Source organism: Arvicanthis niloticus, chromosome 3 (assembly GCF_011762505.2).
Source record: "Arvicanthis niloticus isolate mArvNil1 chromosome 3, mArvNil1.pat.X, whole genome shotgun sequence".
Taxonomy (NCBI): Eukaryota; Metazoa; Chordata; class Mammalia; order Rodentia; family Muridae; genus Arvicanthis; species Arvicanthis niloticus.
The window spans coordinates 67,404,739-67,422,562 of NC_047660.1; the positions used below are offsets into that span (position 1 = coordinate 67,404,739).

At 38.7% G+C, this 17,824-nt stretch overlaps 1 protein-coding gene across 1 annotated transcript; it reads right to left on the bottom strand.

Moving 5' to 3' along the window:
- Window positions 1-10,339: 10,339 nt before the first annotated feature.
- LOC117705930 (olfactory receptor 11H7-like) lies at window positions 10,340-16,338 on the bottom strand. The gene is made up of 2 exons (XM_076930497.1): window positions 16,128-16,338; window positions 10,340-13,563 (listed from the first exon to the last, which is right to left on the bottom strand). The coding sequence occupies exon 2, from the start codon at window positions 13,551-13,553 to the stop codon at window positions 12,612-12,614; it is 942 nt and encodes a 313-aa protein (XP_076786612.1). The 5' UTR covers window positions 13,554-13,563; window positions 16,128-16,338; the 3' UTR covers window positions 10,340-12,611.
- Between the last annotated feature and the right edge of the window lie 1,486 nt (window positions 16,339-17,824).

A 17,824-nucleotide genomic window follows, 5' to 3' on the forward strand; every position in this document is an offset into this window, starting at 1 on the left:
TCGTATCCCACCTATGCCCAACAAGGCCATCCTCCCCTACATATACAGCTGGAGTCATGTGTCTCCCCATATGTGCTCCTAGGCTGGTGGTTTAGACCCTAGGGAGCTCTGGCTGGTTGGTATTGTTGCTCTCCTCATGGGGCCACCAACCCTTTTGGCTCCTTCAGTTTACTCTCTAACTTCTCCATTGGGAACCTTTGATCAGATTAATGGTTAGCTGTGAGTATCTGCCTCTGGGTATGTCAGACTCTGGGGGACCTCTAAAGAGACAGCCTTATCAAGCTGCTGTCAGCTTTCCCTTCCTGACATCCATATCAGAGTCTATTTTTGGTGACTGCACATGGAATGAATACCCAAGTGGAATGGTCGCCATACAACCTCTCCTTCAGATTCTGTCCCACACTTTGTCTCCATATTTGCTCCCTTGGGTATTTAGTTACTCCTTTTTCTTTTGTTATTAATAATTTAATTTTTTACATTTTAAATGCAGTTCTCCTTCCCTGTCTCCCCTCTGCAAACTCCCATTCCCCTCCCTTTTGCTCTAAGAGGGTGCTCTCCACCTCCCACCCACTCCAGGCTCACCTCTCCAGCATCTCCCTTCTCTGGGGGGCAACAACAAGCCTCCACAGGAGCAGGCACCTCCCTTCCTACTGATATCAGATAAGACAGTTTTTTGCTATATATGTATCTGGAGCCCTGGACCCTCCATGTGTACTCTGTGGTTGGTGGTTTTAGGCCCTGGAAGTTCTGTGGTGTTGAGTTACTTGATATTGTTCTTCCTGTGGGGTTGCAATCCCTTTCAGCTCCTTCAGTCCTTCCTCTAATTCTTCCATTGGCGTTCTGGGGCTCATTCCAATGGTTGGCTGTGAGTATCTGTATCTGTCTTAGTCAAGTGCTGGCAGACCCTCTCAGATGATAGCCATACCAGCTTCCTGTCTGAGAGCACTTCTTGGTATCAGCAACAATGTTTGGGTTTGGTGCCTGCAGATGGGATGGATTCCAAGGTGGGGCGGTCTTTGGATGGCTGTTCCTTCAGTCTCTTCTTTACTTTTTGTACCTGAATTTCCTTTAGACAGGAAAAATTCTGGGTTAAAATTTTTGAGATGGGTGCATGGCCCCATCCCTTCACTTGGGGCCATGTCTATTTATTGGAGGTCTATTTATAGAGTCTCTTCAGGCTCTACCTCCCCACTGATGGGTAAATGTCATCCCAGTTGGGTCCTGGGAGCCTCTCGCATCCCTGACATATGGGACTTTCTAGCAGTTCTCCCAGTTCCTCTCCCTCCATTGCTACTTAATTCTATTCATTCTCCTGGCCTTCTGGACTTCTCTCTTGTCTCTTCCCATACCTGGTCCTGCCCTAGCTTTCGCCTCCCACTCCCCTCTCCAACCCAGGTTTCTCTCTCCCACTGTTTCCTGTGATTATTTTGTTCCCCCTTCTAAGTGGGATTGAAGCATCAACACTTTGGCTTTCTCTCTTTTTAAGCATCATGAGGTCTGTGAGTTGTATCATGAGTATTCTGAGCTTTTGGGTTAATAACAACTTATCAGTGAGTACATACATGTATGTTCTTTTGAGCTGGGTTACCTCACCCAAGATAATATTTTCTAGTTCCATCTATTTGCCTGCAAAATTTGTAAAGTCATGGTTTTTAATAGCTGAATAACATTCCATTGTGTAAATGAACCACATTTTCTATATTAATTCTTTCATTGAGGGACATCTGTTTTTTCCCCCAGCTTCTGGCTATTTTAAATAAGGCTACTATGAACACAGTGGAGCATGTGTCCTTATTATATGTTGGAGCATCTTTTGAGCCCAATAGTGGTATAGTTGAGTCTTCAAATAGAACTATTTCCAATTTTTTGAGGAACAGCCAGATTGATTTTTATTGGATAGTTTATTTACATTTCAGATGTGATTCCCTTTCCCCATTTCCACCCACCCCAAAACCCCATACCATCCCCCTTCTACTGCTTCTATGAGGATATTCCTGACAAGACCATCCTCGCCTAAATATACAGCTGGATTCATGGGTCCCTCCCTATGTGCTCCCAGGCTGGGAGTTTAGACCCTGGGAGCTCTGGTTGGTCGGTATTATTGCCTGTCCCATGGGTCCACAAAGCCTTTCAGCTCCTTCAGTCTTCTAACTTCTCCACTGGGGACTCCTTGATCAGTTCAATGGTTAGCTGTGAGCATCCACCTCTGTACATGCCAGGATCTGGCAGACCTCTAAGGAGACAGCTTTATCAGGCTCCTGTCAGCATGCATTCCCTGGCATTCAAATCAGCCTCTGCCTTTAGTGACTGCACATGGAATGGATACCTAGGTGGACCAGTCTCCAGACGGCCCCTCCTTCAGTTTTTTTCCTACACTTTGTCTACATATTTGCTCCCATGAGTATTTTGTTACTCCTTCTAAGAAGGACCGAAGCACCCACACTTTGGTCTTTCTTCTTCATGATCTTCATGTGGTTTGTGAGTTGTATCTTGGGTATTGACAGCTTTTGGGCTAATATCTAACTAAAAGTGAGTACATACAATGTGTTTTCTTTTGTTATTGGGTTACCTCACTCAGGATATTTTTTAGTTGTAACTATTTGCCTAAGAATTTCATGAACTCATTGTTTTTAATAGCTGAGTAATACTCCATTGTGTAAATGTACCACATTTTCTGTATCCATTCCTTTTTAAAAGGACATCTGGGCTTCTTCCAGCTTCTGATTATTATAAATAAGGTTGCTATGAACATAGTGGAGCATGTGTTCTTGTTATATATTGGAACATCTTTTGGGTATATGCTCAGGAGTGGTATAGCTAGGTCTTCAGGTAATGTTATGCCCAATTTTCTGAGGAACCACCAGACTGATTTCCAGAGTGGTTGTACAAGCTTTCAATCCCACCAACAATGGAGGAGTGTTCCTCTTCCTTCACATTCTCACCAGCATCTATCACCTGAGTTTTTGATCTTAGCTATTCTGACCGGTGTGAGGTGGAATCTCAGGGTTGTTTTCATTTGCATTTCCCTGATGACTAAGGATGTTGAACATTTCTTTAGGTCCTGCGTGGCCATTCAAGTTTCCTCAGTTGAGAATTCTTGTTTAACTTTCTACCCCACTTTTTAATATGGTGATTTGGTTGTCTGGGGTCTAATTTTTTTTTGAGTTCTTTGTATATATTGGATATTAGCCCTCTATTGGGTGTAGGATTGGTAAAGATCTTTTCCCAATCTGTTGGTTGCTGTCTTGTCCCAGTGTACTTTGCTTTACAGAAGCTTTGCAATTTTATGAGGTCCCATTTGTCAATTCTTGATCTTAAAGCATAAACCATTGGTGTTCTGTTCAGGAAATTTTCCCCTATGCCCAAGTATTCGAGGGTCTTCCTCACCTTCTCTTCTATTAGTTTCAGTGCATCTGGTTTTATGTGTGTGGGTTCATTTCTGGGTCTTCATTCTATTCCATTGATCTTCCTGCCTGTCTCTGTGCCAATACCATGTAGTTTTATCACTATTGCTCTGTAGTATAAGCAATTGAGGTCAAGGATTGTGATTCTACCAGAAATTCTTTTATTGCTGAGAATAGTTCCCACTATCCTGGGTTTTTTGTTGTTCCAAATGAATTTGCAAATTACTCTTTCTATCTCTATGAAGAATTAAGTTGGAATTTTGATGGGGATTTCATTGAATCTGTAGATTTCTTTTGGCAAGATATCCATTTTTACTAAATTAATCCTGCCAATCCACGAGCATTGGAGATCCTTCCACCTTTTGATATCCTTTTCAATTTCTTTCTTCAGAGACTTGAAGTTCTTGTCATACAGATCTTTCACTTGTGTGGTTAGATTCACACCAATGTAGTTTATATTATTTGTGACTATTGTGAAGGGTGTCAGTTCCCTAATTTTTTCTCAGCCTGTTTATCCTTCATGTAGAGGAAGGCTACTGATTTGTTTGAGTTGATTTTATATCCAGCCACTTAGCTGAAGTTGTTTATCAGGTTTAGGAGTTCTCTGGTGGAAGTTTTGGGGTCACTTAAGTATACTATCCTATCATCTGCAAATAGTGAAATTTTGACTTCTTACTTTCCTATTTGTATCCCTTTGATCTCCTTTAGTTGTCCTATTGCTCTGGCTGAGACTTCCAGTACTGTATTGAATAGGTACAGAGAAGGAGAAATTGGGCAGCCTTGTCTAGTCCCTGATCTTAGTGGGATTGCTTCAAGTTTCTCTCCATTTAGTTTGATGTTGGTTACTGGTTTGCTGTATATTGCTTTTACTATGTTTAAGTAAGGGCCTTGAATTCCTATTCTTTCCAAGACTTTTACTGTGAAGCGATTTTGAATTTTGTCAAATGCTTTCTCAGCATCTAGTGAGATGATCATGTGTTTTTTTTTCCTTTGAGTTTGTTTATATAGTGGATTACATTGAGGAATTTCCAAATAATGAACCATCTTTGCACTCCTGGGATAAAGTCTACTTGATCATGATGGGTGATGCTTTTGATGTGTTTTTGGATTCAGTTTGCGAACTTCTGTTAGTTTCACTGTGTCTCTGTTCAGTTTTTGTCTCTATGATGTGTGCACCAGTGAGAGCGGGCTGTTGAAGTCTCTCATTATTATTGTGTGAGGTGCAATATGTGCTTGAGCTTTCGTAGAGTTTCTTTATGTATGTGGGTGCCCTTGCATTTGTAGCATGATGTTCAGAAGTGAGAGTTCATCCTGGTAGATTTTTCCTTTGACCAGCACAAAGTTTCCTTCCTTATCTTTTTTGATAACTTTTGGTTGAAAGTCAATTTTATTCAATATTAGAATGGCTACTCAAGCTTGTTTCTTGGGACAATTTGCTTGGAAATAATTTTCTAGCCTTTTACTTTGAGGTAGTGTCTGTTGTCACTGAGATGTATTTCCTATATTCAGTAAAATGTTGGATATTGTTTATGTATCCAGTCTGTTAGTCTATGTCTTTTTATTGAGGGAATTGAGTCTATTGATGCTAAGAGATGTTAAGGACCAGTGATTGTTGTTTCATGTTATTTTTGTTGTTAGAGGTGGAATTATGTTTGTGTAGCTATCTTCTTTTGGGTTAGTTGAAAGAAGATTACTTTCTTGCTTTTTTTCTAGGGCGTAGTTTGGAAAACTTTTTGTATTGGAGTTTTCCATCTATTATCCCTTGTTCAGCTGGATTTGTGGAAACATATTGTTTAAATTTTTTTTTTTTATGGAATATCTTGGTTTCTCCGTCTACAGTAATTGAGAGTTTTGCTGGGTATAGTATCCTGGGCTGGCATTTATGTTCTCTTATGGTCTATATGACATCTGCCCAGGATGATCTGGCTTTCATAGTCTCTGTTGAAAAGTCTGGTGTGATTATGATAGGTCTGCCTTTTTATGTTACTTGCCCTTTTTCTTCTATTGCTTTAATATTCTTTTTTTGTTTTGTGCATTTGGTGTTTTATTACTATGTGATGGGAGGAATTTTTTTTCTGGTCCAATTTTTTTGGAGTTCTGTAGGCTTCCTGTATGTTCATGGGCATCTCTTTCTTTAGGTTAGGGAGTTTTCTTATATGATTTTGTTGAAGATATTACTGGCCCTTTAAGTTTGGAATCTTCACTCTCTTCTATTCGTATTATTCTTAGGTTTGTCTTCTTATTGTGTTCTGGATTTCCTGGATGTTTTGGGTTATGAGCTTTCTGCATTTTGTATTTTCTTTGACTGTTGTGTCAATGTTTTCCAGGGTTCTATTGGAAACTGGAAGAATCCTTTCCCTGTTTGCTCTGTGGTTCTTGTGCCCGCTGGTCTTCTTGTGGGTCCCTCTTTGGCCAGTTATTGCAGCAAAAGTGGTGGTCTCACCTATGAACTTAGGAGTGACAGCTCTCCTGAGAGTCCAGCTCTCTCTAGGTGGGATTTAGGTATGGAGAGCCATGTCACAGCCTGAGCTCTGGGGTGCACATGGAGACCAGAAGTAAAAACAAGTTTCATGAAATTATTTAAATATGTAAAGCTATGGGACATTTAAAAATTTTATTTAATATTTTATTATCATTGATGTGTTTGTAAAAAGATAAAGAGGAGCAATATGTTTTGGTGGATGTGTGGTGAGGTGTGGGGAAAGGGGTGCCTTGGCAAGGCTATGCTGAGGCATCCCTTTTCCTTGAGGGACCAGCTATAGGATTGTATAGTATAGAGTTTATTCAGGGCATGCAGAGGGGAGTTGATAGTGTAGTAGAGGCAGAGAAAGGCATACAGAGATAGATAGATAGATAGATAGATAGATAGATAGATAGATAGATAAGTGGAGTAGAGGCTAGCCATGAGCACATGGGGGGGGAAGGGAATGGGAAAAGATGGGGCATTTGTGGGAAGGGGCAGGAGGATAGAGAGGAAGCAGGAAGGCAAGAGCAAGAGTAAAAGCAAGAGAGGAGGTGTCAAGCAGCCCCTTTTACAGTGAGTTAGGTTTATCTGGCTGTTGCCAGGTAACTGTGGAGTGGAGGATACCTGGCTGTTGCCAGGTAACTGTGGGGTGGAGGATACCTGGCTGTTGCTAGGTAACTGTGGGGTGGAGCTTAGACAAAATGCTAACAACAATGTCTTTATTAATACATGATGGTTACAATGAAAGAGAAATTTTTTGGATATTATATTTACATTTCAGATTTTAGCCCCTTACCCCATTCCCCCACCACCCAGAAACCCCCTATCCCATCCCCCCTCCTCCTGCTTCTATGAGGATGTGCCCCCACCTACTCCCCCACTCCCAACTCCCCACTCTCGAATTTTACCCCACTCGGTGTTCAGCCTTCATGGGACCAAGGATCTCTGAAAGAGAAAATTTTAATAAATGATGATGGAAACTATAATGACTTTGGAGATTATAATGGAGAACAGTAATCAAATTATGGACCCATGAAGGGGAGACAATTTTAAAAAAGCTCAAGCAATTCTTGTTATGATAGCTATGAATCTGATGTTGGAGATAATAAATTCAATAACTGGAGGTTTTCATTAATATATATATATATATATAGGTATTGATTGGTGCAATATGGTATCTATTAGATTTACATTCCTGATTTTTTTTTTTTATCTGTTGTAGGTTTGTCTCTTTTTTGAACTCCTTTTGTCTCTGTCTCCTTCAGCAAATCCTACCAGCGTGTGCCACCACAACCGGCAATGTCTTTCTCTTTTCATTTTGCCAGATATATTGCTCTGTAAATTATGCTAATGATACCAGGAATCTGAACAGATAAGACCTCCCTCAGCCTAGGTAAAAAAAGTCATAGTCTCTTTATGGAATATGTTTATGCGTTAAACAGTTTTATTTTGGTACTAGAAGAACTTCAATTCAAAACTATAATTTTTAAGGCCTAAGTATAACTGGGATTGATAGTCAATAACTTTGAAGGTGATCAAAGTTTTTAATGTGCTCAGAAATATATTTAAAGCATGCTAAGTACTCATGCAATTAATTATAAGATTAAGTTTTATTTAGTCTGTTGTTTTATGTTTGTAAGGTACAGTTTGGAGCAAAAAAATTAGAACCAAACAAAGATAACTAACTAAGATATGCTACATATGTACTAGCCCTCAAACCAGTTAGAGATCTGCTGAACATGGCATTTAATATGTTTAAACTTGACATGAAGGACAGAGACTCCCAAATCCTAACATTAACCCACTCCAAGATGTCCAAAAGATATGGGCACAATGACTAAGGACACCACTGGTATTATGATATGATCACCACTGAAAATAACTGCCACAATGTCTTGACTGTTGCCAGGTCTTAGCTTAAACTTGTGAACAAACAGAGAACTGGAGAATTGTTTGCCACACGTTGCTTGAGACAATGTGAGACCAGTCTCTCCCATGTTCCTTGTACACAGAAAAAGCCTTTTCACCTTCTGGGCCTGATGGCCAAAGAGCGCCTCTGCCCTCGATGCCATAGAGACACAGGAGCCTGGGTTAATGGTCTAGCTAATAAAATACAGACAATTCTCTGTCATTTTAATTGATACATAGGCCATTTAGATTGCAATTTATCCTTCTTCATGTCCCTGATCAATTGACAGCCATGCTAATTATAGCTTGACAGCTAGAAAACCACAGGCAACTAGATTCTTATCTCAAGGTAATTCACCACTGTGTTAGTTTGTTAGTTGATTCATTATTCAGTTAATTAATTTAATTCATTAACTTCAGTTAATGAAGGTCTCTTATTAAAAGAAAACACAAATTTGCTTTGCTCACAGGCTTCATATTAAATGATTGCTTTCAATAACTAACTGGATGTGTTATTAATTTTATGTATTTAATAATTGGATAAAAATACAAAATTTAAAATTTATTTAATGTCTGAGGATGTAAAACTTGTTTATGGGCTTAGGAAAATATTTGAGATTAAGTAGTGCAAGTGATTAAGGTTAGACAATGTAAAAACCCTTAAATGATGAAAGAAAAGTCATCCTCTTGCTTTCTTGCCTTCTTGCTCCTGCTCTATCCTCCCTTCCCTTCCCCCTCTTTCTCCTCATGCCCATGGCTGGCCTCTCCTCCTCTTCCTCTTCCTCCTCCTCCTCTTCCTCCTCTTCCTCTCCTCCTCCTCTTCCTCCTCTTCCTCTCCTCCTCCTCTTCCTCCTCTCCTTCTCTCCTCCTCCTCTTCCTCCTCTTCCTCTCCTCCTCCTCTTCCTCCTCTCCTTCTCTTCTCCTCCTCTTCCTCCTCTCCTCCTCCTTCTCCTCCTTTTCCTCCTCTCCTCCTCCTCTTCCTCCTCTCCTCCTCCTTTTTCTCCTCTCCTCCTCTTCCTCCTCTTCCTCCTCTTACTCCTCCTCTTCCTCCTCTTCCTCTCCTCCTTTTCCTCCTCTCTTCTCCTCCTCTTCTTCCTTCTTTTCCTCTCTCTCTCTCTCTCTGTCTCTGTCTCTACTACCCTCTCAACTCCCCTCCCCATGCCCTGAATAAACTCTATTCTATACAAAAAAAGAAAAGAAAAAAGAAACAAAGAAAAAAAAGAAAACTCATTATTTGTGTCTTCTCTTGGCATTCTTTTCCTTCTGTTGGCTTATTTTGTCCAACATTGATGTGTTGGTTTTTATTTCATATTATTATATTTTATTTTGCTTTGCTTTGTTGTTATCTTGTAGAAGCATGTTCTTTTCCAATAAGACACAGAGAGGCTTTGCAGATCCAGAGGTAGTGGAGGTGGGGAGGATATGGGAGGGATACAGGGAGAGGAAAATGTAATTAGAATATATTTTATGAAAAAATTTTATTTTGAATAAGTTGGAGTGGGGAGAAGAGAACCATCACCCCACCATAATGGAGGAAACTCACAGAATAAAATGTTTATTTGAGTCTATGGTTCCAGAGGAAGAAGAGGCTGTCAATTCTGGGAAGTGTGGCAGCAAGTAGTAGGCATGGCAGTGTGTCAGGAAGCTGAGGGCTTACACCTTGGGTCAAAAGCACAAAACAGAGGAATTTAAGGCTTCAGCTCTCATAGACTGCCTATACTGATATATGTTTAGCAAGGCCACACCTCCTCCTGAACCTACTCCACTGCACCACCAATGTCCTCTTGGTGTTTAAATGCCCCAAGTTGTGGGAGTCTTTCATTTAAAACAGTACAGATACTGTTCTTGTTGACAAAGGGTTTTCACTGTAGAACACACATACAGAAAAAGCCTTACCTCAAACAAACCATTATGACAGAAATATGTGTAGCCTTAATGCACCATGGTGCATCATGGAGCAGGGTATATCAGACTGACAAAATATTTTTTCCTAGAAGTGATACCTGAGTTGGATACTAACAACAGAATAAGTTCTTCTTCTTTGACAGGTAAAGTTATGCACTGAATATTTCCTCAGGTGCAGCAACAGGATAGTTTTTAAATTATGGTTTCATACAAAATATTTCCTGTGTTTCTTTCAGCTAACTAGTCTAGTTAAGTCCCTTAAAAGTGAGGGCTTAGTAAGGCAAAACTGATAGGTATTCAAGTTTGCCTTTAGTACCATCCTGTCAGGTGCTTTGACTTTTTCTCTGTTATTTTTTTTTATCATTCTTTACATTCTGAATCTTAGAGTTCTTAATTTCCCAAAGATGTTTTCTAGAGCTGCCCCATGGTCTTTCAAGTTAGCCCCCACCTCACTGACTCAGTGGAATAAAAATTACTATAACTATAACTATTTGGTTTGATAATCTGTACATGGAAGTACATAAAGAACCAATATTCTTTCCTGAACAAATTGGTTAAAAATCCTTTGAATACTATACTACCCATGGTTGATCTATTGGACACTATGAATGCTTTTTAAAAATCACTTTATTTATCATTAACACAAAATTTCCTTATCTAGAAATTAGAAAGTTCAGTACAGCCAAGAGCCAAAATTTTCATTTTTAGATCCAAATTATAACTTGTCCTGATGACTGACTCTGGTTTAAGACCTACATTCTGTCTGACTTGTACTCCTCTCTCCCTTCTTTATTATGTTGCCCCTGGTTACCCGATGTGGGGAAAAAAGGCAGAAAGATGTTTGCTAGACTGGAATAGTGATACAATCAGGTGCTGTTGCCTTGTAAGTTTAATAATGTCTCCATGTTGAATTTATTTCTTAACACTGAATGAGTTGAACACTTGAAAATATGCATACATATAGGCACACACACACACATACACACATAGACACCACACAATGCACCCCACATGAACACACAAACACACACCAACAAACAACACTCTCTCACATGCACAGTCATACACACACACACACACACACACACTCTCTCTCTCTCTCTCACATGCATAGTCACACACACACACACACTCTCTCTCACATGCACACTTATACACATGCACACACACTCTCATACACATTCATATATACTCACACACTCATAATAACCCCTCCAACACACTTTAGGCATGTTTTTCAGATAGGAGCAGGGCTTTCCTGGTTGGCTACTCCTTGCTTATTTCATTGTTCTCTGGTGACCTACTCTGCATAGAGACTCTGTTGGAATTGCCTTACTTCTACAAGTAATATTTCTGGATAGAATCCCTTACAAGATGGTCAAATGGGTTGCTTTTCACAGAGTGTAAATATGGGTGCTTTACATGTTGTGGAAATGTGGCTGATTGTTTCTTGAGAAAACTCTTAAAGCCAGCTCATCTATTCCCAGTATATAAACCATAGACCATTCAGCCATTCCTCAAACTATGGAGAACAATGTTGAATCATGAGTGGTTGTTCAAACATCTGAGCCTAGGGAGTAGTCTCATTCAAATCACCACAGTGGTTCTTTGGATGCACTCTTCTTTCATTAGGGAAATCATACACATAAAATCAGTCACTAAAGGTATTCTTATTTATGATTTCAGTCTAATTCTGACTTCATACCTACTGTTGGTTAGATGATGAACTAATACATGTGAAATTATATTCACAGTCTTTTAATAATGAGTCTAAAATAATATTTGTTAGTTAAGGTTACTGTTGTTTCTGAGCAATTTGGAGAAGAAAGCATTTATTTGGCATACACTTCTATATTATAGTCTATCACTGAAGGAAGTCAAGGCAGGAACAGGCTAGGAACCCGGAGGCAGGAGCTGATGTGGAGGCTATGGAGGAGCGCTTGCTCATCATAGCTTGCTTAGCTTCCTTTTTTATAGAACCCAGGGTCACCAGTCGAGGGATGACACCACCCATAGTGGGCTGTGCTACTCCTATCAACCACTAATTATGAAAATGTCCTACAGCTGGATCTTATAGACATAATTTCTAATTGAGTTTCCCTCCCTCCTTTCAGGTAATTCTAGCTTGTGTCAAGTTGACACAAAACTAGCTAGTTCAATTACCCACTTGTCAACTTGACACACAAACATATCACTGTTAAGTCATAACCTCTTCTTTCTTATTTATCCCCAAGATCCCAATTACCACGAACATTACAATATAAAACACTTTACAAACTTTTCATGTTCCACAGTCTTTACAAATTGAAATACTTTAAAATTCAGTCTCTTTCAAAATCTGAATTCTCATTTAAAACCTAAATTCTTTTTCAAAATTAGTTTCTCAACTCTGGGCTTCTGAAAAACAAACAAACAAAAGTTAATACTTTTTTCCTTCAAGAAGGAAGAACCCTGGCACAGTCACAATATAAACAAAGCAAAAGCAAACTCTGAAAGTATAAATAACTCAATATCTAAAACTGGGATTCACTCACAGTCTTCTGAACTTTCCTAAAATGTTTGAGTCACTGCTCTGATTCTACACTTTCTAGCATATATAGATTAACTTTAAGACTCAGATGGCTTCATTTTAAACCTGCTCAATTATCTTTCCATCCTTGGCATATTTTTTCAGCCTTTTGAGACAGGGTTTTACTATGTATTCCTGTCTGACACACAACTTAACAGACTTTTATTCCCTGCTCTCAACAACTGAGATTAAAGGCACACACCACTATGCCCTGCCTAGATCAAAACAAACAAACAAAAAAAACCCCCAAGATTAGTTTTTATTTATGTATTGTGTTCATCTGTGTGAATATATATCACATCTGCAAAGGCACCCTTGGAAGTACTGAGTGTCCCATCACTGTGTATAAAAACTCTGTTTATTAGTTTTGTGTAATCCTCTTCCCAGAGAAGACATGATGGAGAGCATATTTCATATCCTTGTTACGCAGGCTATAGATGAAAGGATTTAAAGCTGGTGTCACCACAGAGTAGATCAGTGTGATAATTTTATGCATGTCAGCTGAGTTGCCAGATGTGGGACTCACATACATCACCATTATTGTTCCATAGAACAGAGACACAACCAGCAGGTGGGATCCACAGGTTGAGAAGGCCTTTTGTCGTCCATCTGAAGAAGGAACCTGAAGGACAGCTCTGAGCACCAGGGTATAGGATCCAAGGATGTACAAAGCAGTGAGAATAATGATAAGAGTACTTATAGAATAGAATACATGCCTTATGATGTGCGTAGGGGTACAGGACAGTGCCATTAGTGGGTCCACATCACAGAGAAAATGATCAATGATATTGGGACCACAAAAAGACAATTGAGAAATGAAGAAAATGATAATCAAATATCCAGAGAAACCAATGATCCAACAGAGGGACACCAGAATACTGCAGAATTGCCTAGTCATGATAGAAGGATAGTGCAGAGGGTGGCAGATGGCTAGGTATCGATCATAAGCCATGGCACAGAGAAAGAAACATTCAGTTGTGCCCAGGGAGAAGAAGAAGTAGAACTGAGTAAAGCATCCAGAGAAGGACATCGTCTTAGTTTCAGAAAGAAAGTGAACCAGCATGTTGGGAACTGTGCAGGTGACATACCAGATTTCTAGGAAGGAGAAGTTGGCTAGGAACATATACATAGGTGTTTGGAGTTGTTGGTTCCACCTCACTGCACAAATGATGGCCATATTCCCAGTCAAAGTTATCATGTAGACCAGCAGAATCAGTGAGAAAAGTGTGATTTGAATCTTCCAGGGACCAGGGAAGCCCAGTAAGACAAAATATGTCACTCTGGATCCCTCTGATGTATTCATGATCACCAGGCTGTGGGGAGAAGATGGATAATAATGATGCACTTTGTTGTGAAATATCTTGAAGCTTTTCTTTGGACCAAGAGATTGACCCACAGGCAAATGCACTGAATATTTTAAATCAAGCCTTGAGTAAACCGTATCCTATTTCTGAGTATGTCCTTTTGGCGCCAAAGTCTGTTTCTAAAACGTGAGTACTAAGTTTTATGAGTGCTCTGTGGCAGTAGAGAAACATCAAGTAAAATTTAATTTTTGTTATTTTAATGATATACCACTATCTCAGCATAAGGCCCAGGGTTTGGTCTCTGCCCAAGTGAAACAGGTACAAAAAAATCAAAATAAAAATATTGAAATAAAGGCAAAATTTTAAAAATTTTTCTTAGTTGGTTTTCAGTGAAAGTTGTTTAGACACAACCAAAGTGCCATTACTTCCAAATCTGAGGACATTTGTGCCATTATGTTCAATAGACTTTCTACAAATTTTAATGGTTTTTAATTTGACATTAATTTAGATTGTTTTTAGATCTGTTTTTAAGAGACTTTATTTTTGATTACATTAAACAATGACAGAAGAAAAAATTAATAATAATAAATAATTTATGCTGTTTGCTTGTTCCTATTTTAAGACATTGTATTATGATATTTATGTAGTTTAATTTCACATGATAATTTTTTTCATGTTTTTTATTCATTTAATATTGTTGTATTTAAAATAGACATAATGTTTGGAATATTTATGAGATTTTCCCTCATAAAGCACTTTTATCAGTTCCAGAATTTTTCTGAAAGTTCATTATTCACAGCCTATTTTCATTTATTTAAATTATGTCGAATATTCAAAACACAGGGCACAAAAATAAAAATAGTTGTTTCTAAATATAATTTACTCACATTCCAAAATTTGCCCCTCCCTCCCTTTTTGAAGAACATAGTAATCACAGATATGTCTGTCTGCTTTATAAGAACATGTTAATTGTTCACAGTGATGTTTTACTATGACTCTGTCTTGTGAAGATGATACACTTCTATCTTCCTCCTCCTTCTCAATCATCTTTCCTCTGAATCCTCTTGTTTTTTTTTTCCTTTTTTGACATAGTTTCCAAGAAAGAATAATTTTAAAAATCAAGCTGGTATGTAGGTAGGATTTACCTAGCACATATGACGTTGTGGATTTCATTAACCTGTACTATAAAAAAAATGTACAACAAAAAAACCTAAAAAAAAAAAAAGAGAAAAACCATCAAAGCACAGAGAAAGAACACAGTGACGGCTTCAATGTATAAACAAAACCCTTTAAAATTACTTTTTTTTTTTTTTTTTTTTTTTTGGTTTTTCAAGACAGGGTTTCCCTGTATAGCCTTGGCTGTTCTAGAACTCACTCTGTAGACCAGGCTGGCCTTGAACTCAGAAATCCTCCTGCCTCTGCCTCCCAAGTCCTGGTATTAAATTAAAGGCGTGCACCACCACTGCCCAGCTAAAATTACTTTGTAAAGATGCTGTTTTATTATGTTTAGTACTGGCTGGCCTGAAACTTGCTGTGTAGCCTCTTAGGCTACATTTTGAACCTTTGAACTTCTGTCTTAGTGTTTTGTCATGAGAACTATGCCTTGCTGAATAAAAACTTTTGATGAGAAAGAACATTATACATTTTTTCTATAGTAACACTATACATTCTATACTTCTCCACATAAGAAACCTCTCTTCAATAGAGTGCTGAGCAGTCCTTTCACCTGGAACGAAGCAGCAGCAGCAGCAGCAGCAGCAGCAGCAGCAGCAGCAGCAGCAGCAGCAGCAGCAGCAATGACTCTGGACCCAGGTCACAGATTTTGATGCCAAATCAAAATATGAAAGTCTGAGCCACATGCATATCAGCTATAGATTACATTTGTTGACATTAAAGACAACAGAGCAACATGTGCAGATAAAATGTTAGTCACAGGAGAGGATGGCAGATGAAACTTCACAGATAACTGCCAATATTAACGCAAAAGGGTCTTCCTTACATGGCTACCATTAAGTTCTACATGAATTTTTAATCTCATCAACACTGATTTCATCTTGCCACACAACCACCTTCTCTTCCTTCTCCTCATCCCCGTTTTCTTCCTCTTTGCTTCGCCTCTCAAAGAGAAGGTTTCTATCTCTAAGCCCTCTCTATAGCTCATGCTGTCCTCAAACTCAAGAACCCTTGGTTCCCCTCCCAGGGCTATGGTTACAAGCATGCACCCCATTCCCAGATCCTTTCTTAATGAGCCGTGCAATGGATGAAGAGAGAACTGAGAAAGAAAACAGTAACACCCAGTACTGATTTCTATTGGTTTCCATTTCAGTGGAAAGAGCTATTCCCTGCTATTCTGCACACATATTATAAAAGGCTTATCTTCCCTGATGCCCTATCCACATTGACCTGTGACTGACTTTGATATCCTTTAGCTCGTTGGCTTTGGAGTGGTCAAATTTCATGATAACTTAAACATTCTGGAAAATTTTCTTTTTCTTCTAGTTTTGAGCAGAAAGACAAACTGACATTTGTTGACAGCCTATTGAAGGTATAGTTTCCTTACTATGTAGGCCCACCTGTTATGCACAATAGTAGTGCCTGCCACATACTAAGTCATCCTGGAGTCAGGACAAGGTCACAAAGATTCTCTCCTTTCCTGGATCAAACATGGAGGCTGTTCATAAACATTTCATACATTACTAATTCTGCTTCTTTTGCAATACAAGATTGTAGTGTTCTGTTTCTCACTGTGTAAAGATTGTGTCTTGGTCCCTATTAATGTCCTATATTGCCCCTTTTTTAGATTTCTCAGCTCTCTGTACAGTTGAACCTATTATTTTCCATGTTTTCCTGGAGGACCTGTTTGCTTCTTGTCATGGAGTTTCACTAATGATATTGATAAATTGCTCTGCAGGGATTATTAAAGATAATGTGCACATTCCCATGGCCTCCTTAAGTTTGTGTAGCTCTAACAAGGTATGTAATTTTTGTCATGAGATACATAGAATGTTCAATTAAATTACATTTCTTTTAAACATTTCTTTATTATATTTTATTTTAAAAATTATATATATATATAACTATATATATATAATTATAATTAGTTTTTAAGGTTATATAATATCATCTTTCCCTTCCCTATCCTGTATTCAAACCTTTCCATATAAACTTTCTTGCTCTTTTTCAAATTTGTGGCTTCATTTTTCATCAATTGTTGTTACATACATGCACACACATTTCTAAGCACTTACATTCACATCCCAACCATTTGGTTTTGGATAACTCATTGGTGTACTCTTCTCAGGAAAGACTGTTTCTCCCACTCTTATTATCCCTTAGTTGCTTGCACTTTTATGCTATCAGAAAGTATCATAAAAATTTCCTAAGGAAGCAACAAACAGCAGTCCTACACAGGCCTGCTTACTATAAATCCCAACATCCATCAATGTGGCAAAATAATCTAAGGCACATACACCTTGTTGGTAACTAATTCTACTCTAATTTGACTTGAGACCTGCTCAACAAGATGGAAGTCATACCTTGTATGTGAAACATAACCAACGACCCAGTGCTAGTGAAGTCATATGTCTCAGAGAAGAACCTGAAACTATGACTTTCTTAAACCAGTATAATAGCTAAAGGCATTCTTAATATCTGTCCATACATACAGGAAAGTGTAGTCTTCATTCTCACTATGTAAACATCACTTTGTCATAGATGTAGACTATTACCATTTTTCTTTTAAAATAAGCTTGTTTAATTTTTTGGGTTACATTTACTTATGTACTTATTTATTTTATCTATCTATCTATCTATCTATCTATCTATCTATCATCTATCTGTCTCTCATCTATCTATTTATCATCTATCTTTCTATCTGTGTTTGTCTGTACATGTGAGTGTGTGCTGTCTTGGGTATGTGGAAGTCAGGTGACATTTGTGGGAGTTGGTTCTCTCCTATTTTGTGGGTTCTAGGGATAAAATTCAGGATGTCAGGCTTACCAGCAGGTGCCTTTACTCACTGAGCTACTAACTGGCCCTCACCCAGAAAGACAAGGCTAAATACGGTGGATGAGAAGTACAATTTGTGGCAGTGGTGGCTAAGCAGTTAAACTCCATGACAGGTTTGACATCACATGTATCTCCAATTCAGCACCACCCCAATATCCAAAAGGAAGGTCAGCTCAGATTCAGGGGAAGAAGGTGGAACCTAAGCACTGCTCTCTGAGGCTGTCATCCAAGCCATCCCCTGCCAAAGTGGATGTGATGCCAA

Coding starts and splice junctions, on each gene's coding strand:
- LOC117705930 (XM_076930497.1), bottom strand. CDS start 13,553: ATGAATACATCAGAGGGATCCAGAGTGACATATTTTGTCTTACTGGGC.